Source organism: Siphateles boraxobius, unplaced genomic scaffold, assembly GCF_051911475.1.
Source record: "Siphateles boraxobius isolate OS27281-9 unplaced genomic scaffold, OSU_SipBor_1 22, whole genome shotgun sequence".
Taxonomy (NCBI): domain Eukaryota; kingdom Metazoa; phylum Chordata; class Actinopteri; order Cypriniformes; family Leuciscidae; genus Siphateles; species Siphateles boraxobius.
This window is the reverse complement of record NW_027508833.1, coordinates 9,063,338-9,083,744: the sequence shown is the minus strand read 5'-3', so window position 1 is coordinate 9,083,744 and position 20,407 is coordinate 9,063,338. Positions and strand designations below refer to the sequence as shown.

Sequence of the window (20,407 nt, the reverse complement as noted above, 5' to 3'; positions counted from 1 at the left end):
CATTCAAGCCGGGGTTGCCAGATCTAGTTTTTCCCTACACCAAACAATATTTGTAGCGCCTCCCGTCCAATAATCACACAGAGCTTTGTGCTATGTTACTTCTGATAAGAAACAAAATCTCCGCTTCTTAAATTCTCTCGATTTTATCACCAAATTCAAACAATAAATGGATTTTTGGCTTAATTATATATGTATGTAATTATAAATTTGCCATGAAGACAAGTGCTTATGTAAACTACCTTATGTGCAACTGAGGTCTATACAAACATTTCAGCTTTTATTTGAGTGTAAATAGGCTATTATATCTGGAAATAAATAACAGTTGAATATAATGGCATTTTAAAAGCTAATATTATAGTGTACCAAATGAGAGGTTCCCTGTATAGTTTGCAGCATTATTTTTTCCTTACGAGAAATCAAACTATCAGCATTGGCATCAGCCGGTATGATACAGAATAATCGGCTATCGGTGGAGAAATTTAGTATTGGTGCATATGTGACCACCTTCCAAATAATGTATTGGTCCCCCTTTTGCTGCAAAAACAACCCTGACCCATCGTGGCATGGACTCCACTAAATCCCGAACTTGTTTATTCAGCACATCCCACAGATGCTCGATTGGATTGAGATCTGGGGAATTTGGAGGTCAAGTCAACACCTCAAACTCTTTCTGCTGTGAAAAAAAAGTGCTAAAACGCACTTATCGGCTTGTGTTCAAACAACAAGGGTGCTTGTCAGTTTCTGCTGTAAAACATGAACTTGTGATGTCTTGTTTAGGATTCAGTCAACTTTGTCAGGCCTCTATTTCAGCTGAGGAGATTAACATTACATAGGCAGACCTATTGAAAATGTGCGCTTTGGTGGAAATGCGTAGACTGACATTACGTGAGGATGTGGAGAGTGTCCAAATAAAGGTACCACATATCAATGTTTTAAGTGTGGCATCGATGCATTGTTTTCAATTGTTCAATTGATTTGATAGATACTGGCCACTGCAGACCGGGAACACCCCACAAGAGCTGCAGTTTTGGAGATGCCCTGACCCAGTCATCTAGCCATCACAATTTGGCCCTTGTAAAACTCGCTCAAATCCTTACGTTTGCCCATTTTTCCTGCTTCTAACACATCAACTTTGAGGACAAAATGTTCACTTGCTGCCTCATATATCACAGCCACTAACAGGTGCTGTGATGAAGATATAATCAGTGTTATTCACTTCACCTACCAGTGGTCATAATGTTATGCCTGATCGGTGTATATATATATTCTTCTTTTACACAAGGGTATGTATCTCACAGCAAACTGATCGCATAAGCTCTAAAGTTTTGCTGCTCATTTCCATAAAGTTAAGCTTTTCTCAACATCAGTGTTCATATCCACATTGCATGTCAATGATATGTACGTCACTCATGTTGCTGGAAACCACAAGTCTCATTGAAAATGTGGGAATGACTTTTGGTTGTTTTTTCGCTCCAAATCAGTGTATGTTTGAACGTGCCTTAAATAATTGTATTTCTTTTTTTCTCACAGCATTTAGATTCATTATTAACATACTGGCTTTCTTCTAAGCAAAATTACAGAAACTCAGTTGAATCTATTAATATCAGCTGAGGGTAATAATGTGTTGTACTGATAAAATAGAAACAAATATTAATTAATTACACACTAAGGAAACATGAACGTGAAAAAGCATATTAGGAGCTCTTTAAATGCAGTGCAGTTTGTCATTGTGCAATACAGTATTTTGTACTACACTAAACTGCCTTTATGCATTTTCCCTACATAGATTACAAAAGTACTGCAATCATACTGCAGGTTAACTGCAGTTTATATATGTGAGGGTTGTTGGAAAAAGTAGTTTGTTAATGTGAAAGTACTTTTTGAAACAGCTGTAGCTACTGAAAGATTTAGTTGAGGTACTAGTGTCAGTACTTTTTAGTTAGCTACTCCCCAACACAGTAAAATACATAAGCACTACAATGATCAAATATTTTTATGAGACTGAAACATTAGTCCATAAACATCCTCTTGATCAAACGGGTTGCTTTTTTTGCCAGTTGTGGTATGTATATATGCCTGGCCATAAAACAGATGTGAATGGATTTTGGGAGCGTGCATACATTCAGCAAGTATGTGACTGAAGTCACGGATGAGAAGCACGTTGTACACATGCTTAAGCAAAGTGTCAAAAGGACTAATTAACATATTAATGATCCCACCTTAGCACTGCAGCTCCTGTTGGATAGTCAAAACACTTTGATAAGCATGCAAATGAGAACCCACCAGCTGAAGAAGAAATTATCTGAAGCGTGAAAGAGAAAGATAGAGGAATAGAGAGAGAGAGAAGAGAGGGGCTGATAGCAATGATTGAACCGTTGTTTTATTTATCTTTAATTATCTAGTTAAAGCTGCTGGTGGAGGGACATCAAAGAGAGGGAGCAGGTGCACAGTAATGCAATCTTCACCTCCATCTTTAGCCACCTCTCTTTCTCAGTCTTTCTTCTCAGAGATGCCAATCAATGCAGCGGGGAAGCCAGCTGTCCATCAACATCCAGAGACTATCAAACTGGCCGTGAGATGCTGAAGTCAGGTTGGAATTCAGACAAGGGTCATTGAAAATACAGCACACAAGGTTCGATTCTTTGCCAATAATAAAGATATTTTTAGAAGCTGAAGCTAATTAAAAAATAGATTTTTTTCCAGGGCCATGCATGTGTTCTGAATGGTTTTAAGTTAAAAAAAATGTGGCCAAAAATATAAAGCTGTCAATCCATCAGCAGATTGTTTGCTGGCCATGTATGCATTAGGCACTTAGATAGCAATACTCATGCAATGTTAGACAAGCATGCAATCCTTCCAACTGGTAAATTATGAGTCTGAAGAACATTACAGAGTATAAATATGTAAAAAGCTCTGACATGTACAGAAATATGCTTACTAAATGCCTAGATAGTTCCTGTGAAAGGCACTTTGTATCACTAAGAAGATAGCAACCATTGATATGAAATCCTAAATACCTAAAAGTATGTATGCATGAGGTTCTTATGAGTTCACATTACTTGGAATATTACATTGATAATGTTATGATATAATGCAATTGTGAACTCTCCAGCTATCCAGCAGAGGTTACGGTCACATGTCTAAATTTGTTTACAGTTTTACATTTCTGCATTTGACAGACCAGGTTTATAATGGTTACAGTAACTAAAACTAAAACCATACTAAAAAAAACTTAAACTTAAACTTAAGTTAACTTAAACTTAAATAAATATTGACATTTGTTGCCAAGGAAACATTTCTCATTTACATTTAGTTTATCTAATAATCTTTAAAAATAATAAAAACTATATAGACATTAAATAAAAAAACTAATAAAAATGACAAAATTACTAAAACTTGAACTGATATAAAAATGAAAATGGTATTATCATAATAGTATCTATAATAGTATCTCAAATATCCTAATATAACACTGCTATGCTTTTATCCAAAGGGATTCTATCAGCTCATGAATTCCCTGAGAATCAAACCCATGGTGTTGCTATCGCCAGCGCTGTACTCTGTCTGAGCTATAACTAGAACAAATGAACTGGTTAAGGAGTTCAGAGTGTGTGCAGTCTACAGAGTAAAGTCACTCCAGACATGTTGAAACTGTCTACAAGCTCTAAAGGGCAAAGACATGGACCAAAAGTCACTTTCTTTAAGGGTGCTTTCACACTTACAGTTTAACTCGAAACAGGGCATGGTTTGCATTAAAAATTGGTAATATGAAAGCTGAAGAAACTATGAATAAAAAATATGAATAAACAATAAAAAAGTTTGCCTAAATCATGTGAACAATCTGCTCATAGTGGCTATTTAGAACAAATGTGTGTAAATCACACCATAGGCTATACAGAATGGTCACCAATTATGAGCCTTTACTGTCAAATAATATCTGGGATATTTTAGCGGATTCACTCCTCTGCATTTAATGGCTGTTGTCTCTCCCAGGGGCGGATCTACCAGGGTGGCATAGGGTGGCAAATGCCACCCTAAAAGAAAGCCTTGCCACCCCTGCTGCCACCCAAGTTGGCAGCAGCAAATTAAAAGTTATGGCCAATTTGACAATTTGCGAGAGCGAATCTCCAAAGTCCGACTATGAGGCGCCGGTCTCTCTCGCGCAGTTCGCTTCGCTTTTGTCCAGTCCGGCCCCTCATACCTAACTCCAGTGAACGCAGCACTAGATGACGTCAGAGTGACAAGAGACTGATTTGTTGTTTGGAAAACTGAGTGGCGCGAAGCGAAGAGCCATGAGTCGCGAGAAAAGGAGACAAAAGTTATTTTTTTGTAGCCTAAAGTTATTTTGAATGTTACAGAAATGAAGAGGAAAGGTAGCATATGTAGTTTTTTCTCACCAAAGAGAAACACGAGAGAAATAGAAAATGAACATCTGAGCAAGCTAGACGGAGAAGCTGAGGTGGAAGGAGAGAGAACAGAGGTGGAAGGAGAGGACGAAGACGAGGTGGAGAGAAAAGGGCATCAGAAATGTGACACAGATAGAATACAAGGCCAAGGCGACCAGGGACAGGAGGAGGTGGGAGAACACCACAACAGTGAAGATATGGAGGGAGAGCATCACCAAGATGAGGACGGAGAAAGCGAGAGACAAGATAACGTGCAGGGCTCAGACAGTGAAAGGGAAAGGACAAGGAGAGTGTCTGGGCCATCACCAACGATATCCAGTCGAGCTGGTCCACATGGTATGGAAATTGTTGCTGCACAGTATACTTTGTATAGTTACATAGTATAGTTACATATGAATAAGAACAACAAATGACAAATACAGACATTTGTTATGTTTAAGAGACCGCTTAGACTTCAAATTAATATAAAAATTCATGTTTGCTTTAATATGAATAATTAGGGAAAGTTGTCAGTGTGAAAGTGTAATGAGATGGGGAGATGATTTTTTATATTTTGTGTAGGATGTATTTTAGATCTATTCCTCAGATTAAATAAAAAAAAATTAAACAAATGAACCTAAAAATACTCTCCCAGGCTAAAATGTTAGTGTGTGTTAACACAGTCTGATGGTTATAACCAGAGGTGTCAAAAGTATTCACATTCATTACTCAGGTAGAAGTATAGATAGGGTTTAAAAATACTTCTGTTGAAGTTGAAGTATTAACTCAAGCTTTTTACTCAAGTAAAAGTGTAAAAGTGCTGGTTTCAAAACTACTTAAAGTATAAAAGTAATGTAAGGAACAAAATGCCATTAAGGAAAAAAGCTTAGGCCGCCCGCGCCACATGGGCCTATAGTGCAGATTGTGGAGAAGGACCGATTCCAGACCTTGGGGGACCTGCGGAAGCAGTGGACTGAGTCTGGAGTAGAAACATCCAGAGCCACCGTGCACAGGCGTGTGCAGGAAATGGGCTACAGGTGCCGCATTCCCCAGGTCAAGCCACTTTTGAACCAGAAACAGCGGCAGAAACGCCTGACCTGGGATACAGAGAAGCAGCACTGGACTTCAGGCATTTTGGCATTTCTTTCTCCCCAGTCTTCCTCCAGACTCTGGCACCTTGATTTCCGAATGACATGCAAAATTTGCTTTCATCCGAAAAAAGTACTTTGGACCACTGAGCAACAGTCCAGTGCTGCTTCTCTGTAGCCCAGGTCAGGCGCTTCTGCCGCTGTTTCTGGTTCAAAAGTGGCTTGACCTGGGGAATGCGGCACCTGTAGCCCATTTCTGCACACGCCTGTGCACGGTGGCTCTGGATGTTTCTACTCCAGACTCAGTCCACTGCTTCCGCAGGTCCCCCAAGGCCTGGAATCGGTCCTTCTCCACAATCTTCCTCAGGGTCCGGTCACCTCTTCTCGTTGTGCAGCGTTTTTTGCCACACTTCTTCCTTCCCACAGACTTCCCACTGAGGTGTCTTGATACAGCACTCTGGGAACAGCCTATTTGTTCAGAAATTTCTTTCTGTGTCTTACCCTCTTGCTTGAGAGTGTCAATGATGGCCTTCTGGACAGCAGTCAGGTCGGCAGTCTTACCCATGATTGTGGTTTTGAGTAATGAAACAGGCTGAGTTTTTAAAAGCCTCAGGAATCTTTTGCAGGTGTTTAGAGTTAATTAGTTGATTCAGATGATTAGGTTAATAGCTTGTTTAGAGACCCTTTTCATGATATGCTAATTTTTTGAGATAGGTATTTTGGGTTTTCATGAGCTATATGCCAAAATCATCAGTGTTAAAACAATAAAAGACCTGAAATATTTCAGTTGGTGTGCAATGACTCTAAAATATATGAAAGTTAAATTTTTATCACTACATTATAGAAAATAATGAACTTTATCACAATATGCTAATTTTTTGAGAAGGACCTGTATATGTAATACATGTGCGATGGATCGCCAATAAACCAATAGCGTGTCGTAATTGTATATTTTTATACTTCTCATCCAACCACAATCAAATTCAAGTCAAGTCAAGTCAAGTCAAAGTTTATTTATATAGCACTTTTTAAAAACAACAAGCGTTTAGCAAAGTGCTGTACACAAACATACTTATGCAATCAAACCAACATGACCAAAATACAAAAAATAAAAAACAGTAGAACAATAAAACAATAAAAGAATAAAACAGAACTCTCACACGGCGTCAAATGCCAAGCTGTAATAATAAGTTTTAAGATTCGATTTAAAAATAGTAATGGTTTGAGACTGCCTAATGAACAGGGGCAAACTATTCCACAACTTCGGTCCAGCCACTGAAAATGCTCTTTCACCCCTGGTTTTCAGTTTCACACGCGGGACTACTAAAAGCAAATGGTCAGCGGACCTAAGCGCTCTTGACGGAGCGTACTGCCTAATCAGTTCCGTCATATACCTGGGAGCGAGGCCATGAAGTGATTTAAATACAAACATCAAAATTTTGAATTTAATTCTAAAAGATACTGGTAACCAGTGAAGAGAGGACAAAACAGGTTTAATATGTTCTCGCTTTTGTGTACCTGTCAGCAAGCGAGCTGCAGCATTCTGGACCCTCTGCAGCCTAGAGAGAGAGGCCTGACTAATGCCTATGTAAAGGCCATTACAATAATCTAGACGTGATGAAATGAAAATATGGAGGAGTTTTTGAAAGTCTCTGGAAGACAGAAATGATTTCACCTTGGTGAGCTGTCTCAACTGGAAAAAACTCGATTTAACTACCAAGTTAATCTGTTTGTCCAGTTTAAAATCACAATCCATAGTGAAACCTAAATTTTTGACATAGGACTTCACTAATGGATTCAACTCAACTAGATCAAAATTTTGCGATTCATAAGTACCTCCAGGGGTAAAGAGTATTACCTCTGTTTTGTTTCATTAAAACATAAGAAATTTTTTGCCATCCAGGCCTTAATTTCCTCAAGACACTGCAGTAAAGGCGCTAACGTACAAGTGTCTTTTCTATTCAGAGGCAGGTAAATCTGGGTGTCATCAGCATAGATATGAAACGATATTCCAAATTTCCTAAAAATATGACCCAGGGGCAATAAATATAAGGCGAACAACATAGGCCCCAAAATGGAACCCTGGGGGACGCCAGATGTGAGAGGAGCCGTTGAGGAGACAAATTCTCCAATGCGAACTGAAAAAGTTCTTTCGGACAAATACGACTTAAACCAAGCCAACACATTACCCTCGATGCCAACACATTCTTCCAGACGTGAGACTAAAATCCCATGGTCTAAGGTATCAAATGCAGCTGAAAGATCCAGTAATAATAAAATCGCGCAATTTCCTGAGTCCGTAGTGAGTAATAGATCATTTGACACCCTCAGCAATGCAGTTTCTGTACTATGAAGAGACTTAAAACCAGACTGGAACACTTCATGGATACCATTTAAATTTAAAAATGCATTTAACTGTTCAAATACAACCTTTTCGAGTAATTTCGACAAAAATGAAAGTTTAGAGATCGGTCTAAAATTTGCAAGAAGTGATGGGTCCAGATTAGATTTCTTAATAACCGGTTCCACCACTGCATGCTTAAAAGATTTGGGTACAACTCCTGTAGCCAGACTACTGTTAATAATAGCAAGGACCGACGAGCTAATAGCTTCAAATGAAATCCTTTAATAGTCGTGAAGGAACAATGTCTGTGCAACAAGTAGATAATTTCATTTTGTCAAAAATCTCCCTCAATGAAGTAAGAGACACCGCCGCAAACTGATTCAGGACAGCTACGTGCTCAACAACAATAGGTTGGAAAGTCAAAGAAGATACTATATTCGATCTAATTTCATCAATTTTATCAATAAAAAAGTTCAAAAATTGTTCACACAGTTCAGCAGAGGGTTCTAAGCATGCCGCTTGCGGGGTATTCAAAACACTATTAATGGTGCTAAACAGTACAGAAGGTTTATGGGAGTTACTACTGATTATGTTCGATAGGTATTTTGATTTCTCCAATCGCACACATTTTTGATATTTAGACAAATTTCAGCGAAGAATGTCATGTGAGATCTGTAACTTATCCTTCTTCCAGCGTCGTTCTGCCTTTCTGCATTCGAGTCTTATAGCTCTAGTAGTAGTATTCAGCCATGGTTGACCTCTACATCTATCTCGAACTGTCCTGAAAGGGGCAACAGTATCCAAAATGCTTTGGCATGCTAAAAAGAACGATGAAGTTAATTCTTCAGTAGTTAGTCCCCGTGATGACATCAAGTAATCCAGCTCAATTGAGTTAAAAGCCTCAGAAAATAAATGTGAAGTTGTGGGTTTTATTATCCGACGAAGACGTTTTGGAGCAGTCACTTTATAGTCCCGAGAAGTACATATCTCAAATAGGACAGGCAAATGGTCGGAAAAAGTGGCATCACAAACGTTGATGTTACTAATAGGCAGGCCATACGTCAAAAGCAAATCTAACGTATGCCCACCTATATGGGTCGGACAAACAACAGACTGAGTTAAGTTAAAAGACTCCACAAGGTTTAAAAAAGCTTTGACTAGAGGTTTTTCAGGACAGCACACATGGATATTAAAGTCCCCCACAATTAAGACCCGGTCATATTTGATCATGACATTGGCTAAATAATCAGAGAAATCATCAATAAAATCTTTGTTATAAGTAGGTGGGCGATAGACCACAGTGCACAATACAGGATGGTTCAGATCAAATTCGAAAACATTAAGTTCAAAGCTGGAGTAAGAGAAAGCAGGCAAATGCCTACAGTTTAAGTGTTTTTTAAAAATAGTTGCTACTCCACCTCCGCATCCGGTAAGCCGTGGAGAATTAAAATAGGTGCAGTTCAACGTAAAAACTTCAGAAAATACACTCGACTCACCAGCCCCGACCCAAGTCTCAGTCACGCACAACATATCCAGGTCTTTGTAAGTAAAAAAGTCATTCAAAATAAAGGACTTGTTGGCTAATGATCTAGCATTCACCAAAGCTATCCTCACAGGAGTAGAGTCTTTCAGCGACGAAGATTCAAAGACCAAGGACCGATGGAGAGTTGCATCCACCCCTCTTTTAAACCGGGAAGCCAGAGTTACTACTGGGGGTTTAAGGCCCACAGACCGGTGAAAAGTTACATCCCCAGCTCTTTTGAACCTGGATGCCCAGTAGGTGGTAATCGAAGGCTCTTTATCCGGGTCCACGTCAGTCAAAGGTACCAGCCACCTGTACACAGGATCCACGGTGCGCTGAGGCGCGCAGCAGCGGTAATTCACATTCCACACCCCAAACATCCCGCAACGATCCGCATTCGGGAACAAGGCCAAGAAAGTCTTTATTTTCACCAACCGACCACCTCGTTTCCCACGGCGTCTGAATCGCTTCTTTCTCCTGGGGAAACATGGGGTTCGGCGGAGATCAGCAGGTATTTCACAGAGGAACGGTGGAAGGGAGGAATTGTTTGTTCCACCCCGGCTCACAAAATCGATCGGTACATTATCCAAACCAGACCTGATGTTCAAAAGCGTTTGCCGATCGTACGCTAACAGAGAGTCTGTAGTATTTAAAATAGTGGATAAAAACAAAGTAAAAATCCACATAACCGGGAGCAGCAGACGGCCAGCCATACCAACAGGCGCTATCATGATACACCCCCAATGATACACCTGATGAAAAAATTCACTCTGCATTCAATGGTGTGATTTATCTGAATAGGTTTTTTTTTTTTACACTATGACAAGCCGGAATGAAAACAAGCCGAAATGGAATGGGAGTAACGAGGCTATTTCTAAAATGTAAGGACTAAGGAGTGGAAAGTAGAGATAATTGAGTGGAAATGTAAGGAGTAGAAGTAAAAAGTCGGCTGAAAAATAATAATTCCAGTAAAGTATAGATACCCAAAATGTAACAAAGTATTTGTACTTCGTTACTTGACACCTCTGGTTATATCTAATCAATGACAGTTCCTAATTGATTATGTTTTTTACTAGTTGTAATATTCACTAGTTGTAATATTGTATAATTAATTTAGATGTAATTCAGTATGAATCTTTCCTCCCCACCATCTTCTAGACGTATCCAAGTCCAGGTGTGAGGTGCCAGTGCAGCCAATTCGCGAGAGTTTCCCTAAAACCCTCCAGGGAGGAGCCAGGAGAAGCTTCCGCAGCGACTGGTACAAATCTCATCCCTGGTTAGAATACTCGCAATCGAAAGATGCAGCTTACTGTTTTGCTTGTAGGCATTTTTCCCTCCCGGATGCTCCAAGGACTGTTTTCACCTCATTCGAGGGTTATCGTAACTGGAAAAAGGCTACAATGAAAGACAGTGGTTTCTGTTCTCATGCCAGATCTGAAGGCCATGTAAATGCAATGTTCTCATGGACAGAGAACAAGAAAATTATGGATAAAAATACCTCAATGTTTGGACTAATGGATGAGCAAAAAAAGAAGCAGGTGGCTGAAAATCAATACTACATTAAAACATTAGCTGAAATTTTAGTTAACAGCCACAGAAAACATAGCACAGCGGGGTAACAGGGAGTCTCTCGACTCAGAAAAAAAGGTGTTTTTCTGTCTATGTTAGACCTGCTGGGTAACCATAACCCCATCATTAAAAAAAGACTTGAACAACAAGCTAAAAATGCAAATACACAAGTAAAACAATACAGAATTAAATACTTGAGTGCTTGGCTGCAATGGTCGAAGAAGAAATCATCCAGGAAGTTAAAACGAGCAAGCAGTTTTCAGTTATTGTTGATGAAACTAAAGATGTTCAGAAAAAAGAGCAAATGTCATTTGTTCTGAGATATTTTTACAACGGTGTGGTTCATGAAAGCTTTCTGGAGTTTGAAGTGGCAGAACACCTGGATGCTGCCGCCTTAAATGACAAGATTATATCATTCCTTAAGAAGCATTGGCTGGAGTACAAGAAAAACCTTGTAGGCCAGGGCTACGATGGCGCAGCAGTGATGCGCGGGGAACATGCAGGTGTTCAGGCTAAAATAAAAGAAGTAGTCAAACATGCCTTCTATGTTCACTGTAGTGCACACTGCTTGAACTTATTTATAGTAGACGCTGTAAAAAGTGTGGCAGATGCAGGAAACTTCTTCTCATTAATGGAACGACTGTATGTATTCATGTCTGGGTCTTATGTACATAACAAATGGATATAAGTGCAGCGGGAGATGTTTGATGGTGTACCGAGGGAACTCCAACAGCTAAGTGATACACGTTGGACCTGTAGGCACATAGCATGTCGCAATGTTATGCACAGGTTGCCTGCAATAGTACAGGTTCTTAAAGAGATCTCATCTGAGAGCCATCCACAAAGAGCTGTAGAAGCAAGAGGGATATTAGCTCAAATTGATCTGAATTTTGCTGGATGTCTTGTTCTGTTCAGAAAGGTCCTGAGTGACTCTAGGTTTTTATCAGACATGTTCCAGTCTAAAACAGTGGACTATGCTAAGGCTGTTGAACTTATTGAAGCACTTAAAGAGACACTGGTCCAGTACCGTAGTCAAGCCTCTTTTGAGGAAATGTGGAGTGAAACACTTGATTTATGTCAACGAAGTAACATTGATACAACTCAGCGAAAACCAAAGAGGCCAAGACAGACAGCAAAGGTGCTTTAGGATACTGTCATCCACTGCACCTTGGGACAGCATGTAGTTCCAGATAGCAAACACACATTTTGTGTCTCTGTGTACTACCCAGTTCTGGATAACATGATTGGAGAAATAGGAAGAAGATTTTCTAACACAAATTGTAACATTATGCAGGGTGTCCAGGCACTAAATCCGTCAAGTCCAACTTTTTTGAGAGAGGAGGCTGTTCTGTTATTGGCAGAAGCTTACGATTCAAATATTGAGGATCTCAAGAACGAGTTACATCAGACGAGGAGAGTACTAGACAGAAAAAAGGGGGAAAAGGAGAGTCCTACCACTCTAATGGATTTCACTCAGTTTTTGGACCCATACCAGGATGTGTTTTATGAGCTGTTCAGGTTGTGTAAACTAGCGGTTGTTTTACCTGTGACCAGTGCATCCTGTGAACAAAGTTTTTCATCTCTCAGGCTCATAAAGACTTATTTGCGGTCAACTATGTCAGAAAAGAGACTATCGAGTTTGGCTGTACTCAGCATTGAGTCAAAACGCACAAGGGCATTAGATCTAGATAAATTTGTGAAGCGTTTTGCTGAGCAACATGGAAATCGCCGCTTTCAGCTGTTATAGGCATGACAACTTCATGTTATGCTCACTGGTGAGCCTTTACAAAGCTGTTAAAATTATGACCTCAACAGAATCTGTACTTTAAATTTCTGTTCATATCTTTGTTTTGGCAACTGAGAACCTTTAATAAAACCAATAAAAGCAATGTCCAGTACCTTGTTTGAGTGCCGTGACCCATTTATTTCCACAGTGTATTTATGCTCACTTTAGTACAGCTCAGTCCATAGGTCTTCATGGGTAAGTTTTGCTTTGTATAGTTTCTTCTTGTACAAATGCTGCCTGCAACGCTGCCTCTCTGACACAGTCCAAAACTGTTTGCTTCCCCTCTCACACATCTGCGCCTCATCACCTGTGTCTTATCTTAATGCTTTTCCTGTGATAATGCCCTTCTGTCATACTTCTCTCCTATTAAGTGAGATCACATTGTATGGTCACTTATTCCTAATATCAACTGTTTCACATGAAACCTCAAATGCAAGACATTGATTGCACGAGATTAAGTTTGTCTGTATGAGTTTGTAAATGGCAGCCTTTGCCCTTTTGTATTGTGTACATACTATCTCATCAAACTCTGATAACTGTGATTAAATTCAGTATATAAACGTCTGACATAAGTTGCCACCCCTCAAAAATTCCTGCCCCCCTCTCGCCACCCCATAAATATTTTTCTAGATTCGCCCCTGGTCTCTCCTGAAGCTCTGCAGTGTATACGTGGGCTTCGGTCCTTTTATTTAAAATGTAAATAGATTATATACAGAAAGCGAGTAAAGAGCGCTCATTTATAATCACAGAAGCTGTCCATCCCTTCATATTCAGCATGATTGACTACAATGCTCAACGCACCAAATCGCACTGTAAATAGAAACGTTTGACGGTCTTCAGACTACAGAGCATGAACACAAATAAGTGACATGCACCGCAAATGACAACGTAAATATTATTCCTCCCTTTACATGAAATATTAGTGCCTCTGCTTGAGACTACCTGGAGGAAGTGGTCTGAGTTCGGTTCCACTGGAGCTGTGGCGTGTTTCGCGTGAATGTGAAAGCAGCTCGGACTCGGGCACTTGCTCAGGAAGTAAAGTAACATGCACATGTGTTTTAACTGATGATGACATCATTAGTTCAACAAAACACATGTAGTGGATGACAATGGTGATGATTTAACTGGGATACGAATGAGAGAGAGAGTAGTGGTGCTGAGTGAGTGAAATGAAATCTCACAATCCACTCTCTCCTCACAGAAGAAAGCCGTCTTCATGCGACACACATTCAGGGTCATTCACTCTGCTCCGCGATATAGCACCAGATTAATAAAAACCCTGCGTTCTGTTTTCTATCACGTTTGTGATGATTTTAGATGAGCACAAATGCACCAGGCTTTGAAATAAAGTGAGAGTGAAACTAGACCAGCAGGAACAGTCGCACTCGCACTCGGACCGCAGCAAACGCTCCCTGAGATAAGTAGATGAATCACTGTGACCTTTTATTTGATGCCTTCACTGTAGTTTGGACTCTTTTTTTTTCTTTATTGTTAGCTGATGTGTGACTGTTGGTCCTGATTCTGAAGTTGAGCCACATTGTTTTTAGGTAAAGCACTGATTTCAAAACACATGTCAAGTGTGTGGAGAACTTTTAAATTCCCTGTGAAATCAAAATTGACCATTCTTATTTTTTGACGGAATTTTGCAGTCTTATAAATGACTGAATTTTTTTTTTTTTATTCATATGCCCAAGTAATCTTTAATCAAAATGTTAACTACCCTCCCCATGGAAACGACGTCTGTTCTCTTCATGACGTATGTCTCGACGGAGGGTTAAGATTAATACCCTCCACAACTGACAACAAACTGGCATCTTCCAACGAGCCAATCAGTTCCAACGACGAAATCAAGTCCCGTCCTACACCTTTTTTCTAATTCCAGAAACCTTATTTACCGGTAAAAGTTCATAGTAGTGCCTTACATATTACTATTCTAGGTTAAAAAAAATTTATTTAAATTTTAAGTGTAAAATCACCAGTGACCGGCTGATCATTTTTGCAACATTTTTTCCTGACAGTGTGCCATCTAAATCAATGGTTTTATTCAAGTCAAAACAATTATTTAACATCACTGAACCAACCTATTTACACATCAATTCATAAAAACAAGTCTCAACTTCAGCAGCAATTATTACACAAAACTTGACAGTTTTATTACTATTCCAATCTATATTGAGAATAATTTTACATAGGGGTTTGTTCAAATCATTCAACTGGTGTATATTTAATTCTTTCCCCGCCATTGACAGAAATGTCCGTCATTTATAATTGCTCAAAATGTTGCTTTTATTATTGAAACTTACCCACATTCAAGTGATGATAAAAAAAGAATGCATCACGCTAGAACAAAACAGTTTTTAAGCAGAGGCTCTGTTCTTTCTTTTGAAATATTGCATGTTCAGATATTCATACAACAAAATATTCTGGAGGCCATTAAACTTTTGTGAAAATGATCAAAAATGCTTCTGTAACAACTTTAAAAAAAATGCTATGCGGGGAAAGAGTTAACATTTTATTCTTAAAAATAAGGTGTTTTTTTTTTCTGTTCGCAGTATTTTCAGATTTATGAAGTGATAAAAAAAGAACCTGGCTTTAATGTTCAGATTTCTGTTATGGAAATATATGCAAATATGTGCATATTTAATTAAATTAATATAAAACAACTGTCTTAATGTACTGTGCTTATTCAACTGTGGCAGTATGGTGATAGCTATGAGTTAAATCTTTACCCCATTGACCAGCTTAATTTATGTTAACCAGAAGTGTAAATTTCACACATCATTTTGCGAAAATGATCAGTTTAGAACAACCTTCAAACGAAAGTTTGAAAAAAGTGTATATTGTGTTTTTTATTTTATTTTTTTATTCTTGTTTGATTCTCGGCTCCAAAAGGATTTGGCTATATGTCATCCAATGGAGAAATAGTTGCAGCTTAGCAAAGTGCCACTATTTGATCATCACCCAAAAGGATATGACAGATGGAAAGAAAATAGGAGAACAGGAAAGCGTGATCACAACTCTGCTTACTGGCAGCCATTACGCAGGTAAAGAGCTCTTTGCCAGCCTGTGTGTAAAAACACTGACCTGAACAACTCTTGTATGGCAGGCTCCAGGGGAACTGTGAAAGAAGCACACAGAGAGACAGAAGAACGTGAGAGGTCAGTTGAAAGGGCAAAAGAAGATTAGATTATCACTCAAACAAAAGGCCGGTCTCAGCATATCGCCACATTACATCTGTGAGTTATGTGTACGTGACGGAGAGCAGAATACCTTTTGAGCGTGTGCAATGGCGCTTCTCATCTGCTACATCCACCTCCATCTGCAGAGAGACACAAATACAATCAACATTTTAATGAATGCTTTCATTTTTTAATGTGAGCCTGTTTATGACAGTGATGTGTGTGTTTTTATGTTAAACTGAGATACTTGTATACATATACCCATATATTTAGGTGACCTATTACCATGAATAAATGACTGGGTTGTAAGTTAAAAATTCGAATTTATTAAGTTGCAAACATTCTGTTGCATAATAGTGTTAATATTGTGTAATACTTTGTACTGTGTGTATTTTAAACTGAAATTTCCACATTAGCAGATTTTTGTTTTAAAAATCATTATTATAAGTATTATAATTATAATGTAATTATAAGCTCTTGATAACTTTGAGAATTGGGCACCATTGGGATTTCTAGTTCCCAGCATACTTTGGAGCATACTAAGGAGAATAAGTCTTGGAATTATGTATTATTTTAAGCGTTTTAGTAAAGGAACAGTCCCGCTAATATTTAATGTTGTTATGTTTGACTTGGTGCTTGTTATGGTTGTGTCTTCATGAAGGTATTCACTGATTGCTGAGAGCAATGGCTGCACTTATGCCAGAGACAAATAATGTTGTATTAGTTCATGAAATTTACAAGCTAAATAAGTTACATTTAGCCTATGCTATACTAGCCGTTAATTTGATCTGAAATAGAAAGGATCAATGTTGAAATTGGTTGGAACAACTTAGTTTTTGTGAAAAGTCAGTATAGAAATTTGTATCTATGCTACCAGATAGTAAGTTACTTTAACTAAATAGCACTAAATAACATCATTTTGTAAGTTTGTAAGAATCATAACTGAACACATGTTCAAAGCATCCGGACCAGCTCAAAACAGCAGCAGAGACTCAACCAATGGCGTGAGTTTAGGGCGGTACTATCTGTTTGCCCAACCAATGGCAGATGAGGGGCATGTTCAGGAAAGGAGTCAGGACTTTTGTAAGTCTGTTTGGTGTTGCTTCTGTTTATTGTGCAGGAGTCTAAGGGTGGAAAGACAGATAGAAAGACAGACAGACAGACAGAGAGATAGATAGACAGATGGATAGAAAGACAGACAGACAGACAGACGGAATAGAAAACAAGAAAGACAGACAGACGCATAGAAAACCAGACAGACAGACAGACAGACAGACATACAGACAGACAGACAGACAGACGGATAGAAAAACTGACAGACAGACAGACAGACAAACACATAGACAGACAGACGATAGAAAAACAGACAGACAGACAGATAAATAGACCGATAGAAAGACAGAAAGACAGACAGATGAATAGAAAAACAGACAGACAGACAGACAGACAGGCAGATAGGCAGATAGATAGACAGACAGAAAGACAGACATATAGCAAAACAGACAGACAGACTGACAGACAGACAGATAGACAGACAGACAGATGGATAGAAAAACAGACAGACTGACAGACAGACAGATAGATAGACAGACATATAGAAAGACAGACAGACAGACAGACAGATAGATAGATAGATAGATAGATAGATAGATAGATAGATAGATAGATAGATAGATAGATAGATAGATAGATAGATAGATAGATAGATAGATAGATAGATAGACATATAGAAAGACAGACAGACAGACAGACAGATAGCTTGCAGTGGTACCTGATGTAATTGCCAGTTTAATTGCTCTTTGGTTCAGACCTCTGTTTGCCCCACGGCCCACTATGTTAGACGACTGATAAGAGGTCACTACACCTCCTCCAATTTCATTTTCTGAAACATGAAAAAAAAATATTAAACTTGTAATTGTAGACATAAATGAACATGCAAATCGCGCAGAAGAATGCAGCATGTAGCAGCTTTAATATCTTCCCCACATACATATCTTAAGTTACTGCAAATAAGTGAGAAATCAATGGCAAATTTGGATCTTTCTATAGCTGATTAGCTATATCTCCCGTCTTCCTATAGAATATGACAGATCATTCAACTAACCTTTTTCAGCTCTATCTTAGAGAAATAAACTGCTATTAATGATGATCGTGATGATAGTTTACAGTCTTTAAAATAACTTTTTTTTTATTAACCATAAAAAAAGATATTCCATATGATTCTTCTTTTTGTTCAAAACATAATAGACATGATTACAGACCCCATGAGGTCATGAGATCCCATTACTTCACAAATCAAACGATTGCTGTCTTATGTTAATTTTTTCAGGATTAGGCACATGAAAAAAATAATTTCCTCATTGCGTTTTCCACAAAAACATGTAGTTTGCCAGGTTGTGAAGTAGAGCTCAGCTACATTATGAAATTGACAGAGAAAATATTTTGAAGGAAGATGAGAAACTCAAACAGCTCTTGTGTATTTGGCTGTATGAAGGGAGGATCTTGTGTGGTGAAACTGGAGCAGATACAAACAAATTTGGAGCAGTTGCGTTTGATTTTTTCAAGCCTCTGTTGTGCGGCAGCATTCAGAGACACTAATTAAAACCAGTGAGGCGGGTGGTAAAAAATGATGTGTTAGTGGTGCTGCAGTGGAGTGTGGTGGGACAATGAAGGGCCCCTCCAGGAGCCTGATAGCACGCTTAATTTCAGAGCTGCAAGGCTCCCTGCCAGTGTTCCTTTGTGAAAACACTTTAAAAACATACAGAAGCAGGACCTATTTGGAAAATGAAACTATTAAATACATTATATTTATTTTAAAACCTTGTTCATAATCTGAAATAAAATATCTAATTAAAAAAATCTAGTTTTTCCTTTATATTTTGGGGGTGAAATGTGATCATGATTTTATGAGAGTGCTCAATGTAACAAAATGTTTGGCTTGCGGACTCAAGTTTTAAACTCAACACTCGGTTCTAACAAGAATCTAACAAAAACTATGTCAGTTTTACATATTGATATACATACTGTTCAAAAGTTTAGGGTTGATGAGATTTTTAAATGTTTTGAAAGAAGTCTCTTCAAGACTGCATTTATTTGATCAAAATTAAAATTATTATAATATTATTGTAATTTAAAATAACTTTTTTCGATGTGAATATATTGTAAAATGTAATTTATTCCTGTGATCAAAGTTGAATTTTCAGCATCATTCCAATATGCTGATTTGTATTGTGTCCTTGCTAAATTAAAAGTTTTTTTCTTTAAATAATAAAAAATAGTAAAAATTATTACTAATTTTGAAAATTTGTTTGTAAAGTTATATAGTTTAGATTTATGGCTTTGATTTTCTTTTAGTAAAACGTTTTGGAAAATATAAATTTATTATAAATTTGAAAATAGTTTTTTTGTGCATTTTTCATAACAATAAACTTAAACTTCTATAGCTTTCTTTAATTTCACCTTTTCCTTTTTCACTTCAGCAATACTCTGCTAAGTGTCTCCTTTTAAAAGAGATAAAACTTAAGTTTGTGCTCCAAAGCATTCAAGATTTACGGCAGTTTAATTTGGAAATTTAATTTGCAGCTGAATGCTCAAAAAGTGGTTAATTGGTAATAAATGTATTAGAACTACTGCATAAATATAATTTAGTGCCATAGAATCCCCTAAAAATTGTTTAAAAAAAATCTATAAAAAACATTATTGAACGTCTCTCGTTACGTATGTAACCCTAGTTCCCCGAAGGGAATGAGACGCTGCGTGACAACGCTTTGGGAACGCCCCTGCGTGAGTGCGTCATGAAGCACGTATGAAATCAGTCCAATGGCGAGACGGAACGTCATAGGCGGGTGACGTCATCGACCAGGAAACTATATAAGCACCCCAAAACACAAGCGCGTTAGCTTCTGATAAGACTGAAGCAAGTGCTCACGGGCATGCTGGGAGTATGGCATAGACACGCAGCGTCTCGTTCCCTTCAGGGAACTAGGGTTACATACGTAACCAGAGACGTCCCTATCAGGGAACTCGAGCTGCGTGACAACGCTTTGGGAACGCTTAACCAACTTCGCCATACGAGCAAGTGTCTGTCGTGTGAAGTCAGAGCACACATTCGGACGAAAGCACCTGCGCCCCTGGAGTGGAGCTGAAGTCAAGATGATAAAACTTCACGAATGTGTGCGGTGAGGACCAGCCTGCCGCATCACAAACATCCTGGATTGATACTCCTGACAGGATAGCCTTAGAGGCAGCCATACTCCTGGTTGAATGAGCCCAGACAGCCAAAGGAGAAGGCTGACCCGCAGACTCATAGGCAAGTGAGATGGCCTCGACCGACCACTTGCTCAACCGCTGTTTAGATACTGGACAGCCCTTCTTAGAGGGTCCAAAGCAAACGAATAGCTGTTCACTCTTTCTCCACAGGGCAGCTCTAGGGCCCTAACAGGGCAAAGCAGATTTAGTTTCTCTTGGTCCGACGTCAGAAATGGAGGAGGACAGAAAGCCTGCAGTACAATAGGCCTGACCACATTGGTTGGTA

At 38.7% G+C, this 20,407-nt stretch overlaps 1 protein-coding gene across 1 annotated transcript in view; it reads right to left on the bottom strand.

Annotated features, from left to right (window-relative positions):
* The window catches only part of myt1lb (myelin transcription factor 1-like, b), a 267,848-nt gene that overhangs the window by 185,228 nt on the left and 62,213 nt on the right, over positions 1–20,407 (bottom strand). The window contains exons 3-5 of the mRNA XM_077238574.1: positions 17,645–17,755; positions 15,965–16,013; positions 15,779–15,812 (exon numbers count right to left, since the gene is read on the bottom strand). Of these exons, the coding sequence (XP_077094689.1) occupies positions 15,779–15,812; positions 15,965–16,013 (83 nt within the window). The 5' untranslated portion in view covers positions 17,645–17,755. The remainder of the gene's footprint in view (positions 1–15,778; positions 15,813–15,964; positions 16,014–17,644; positions 17,756–20,407) is intronic.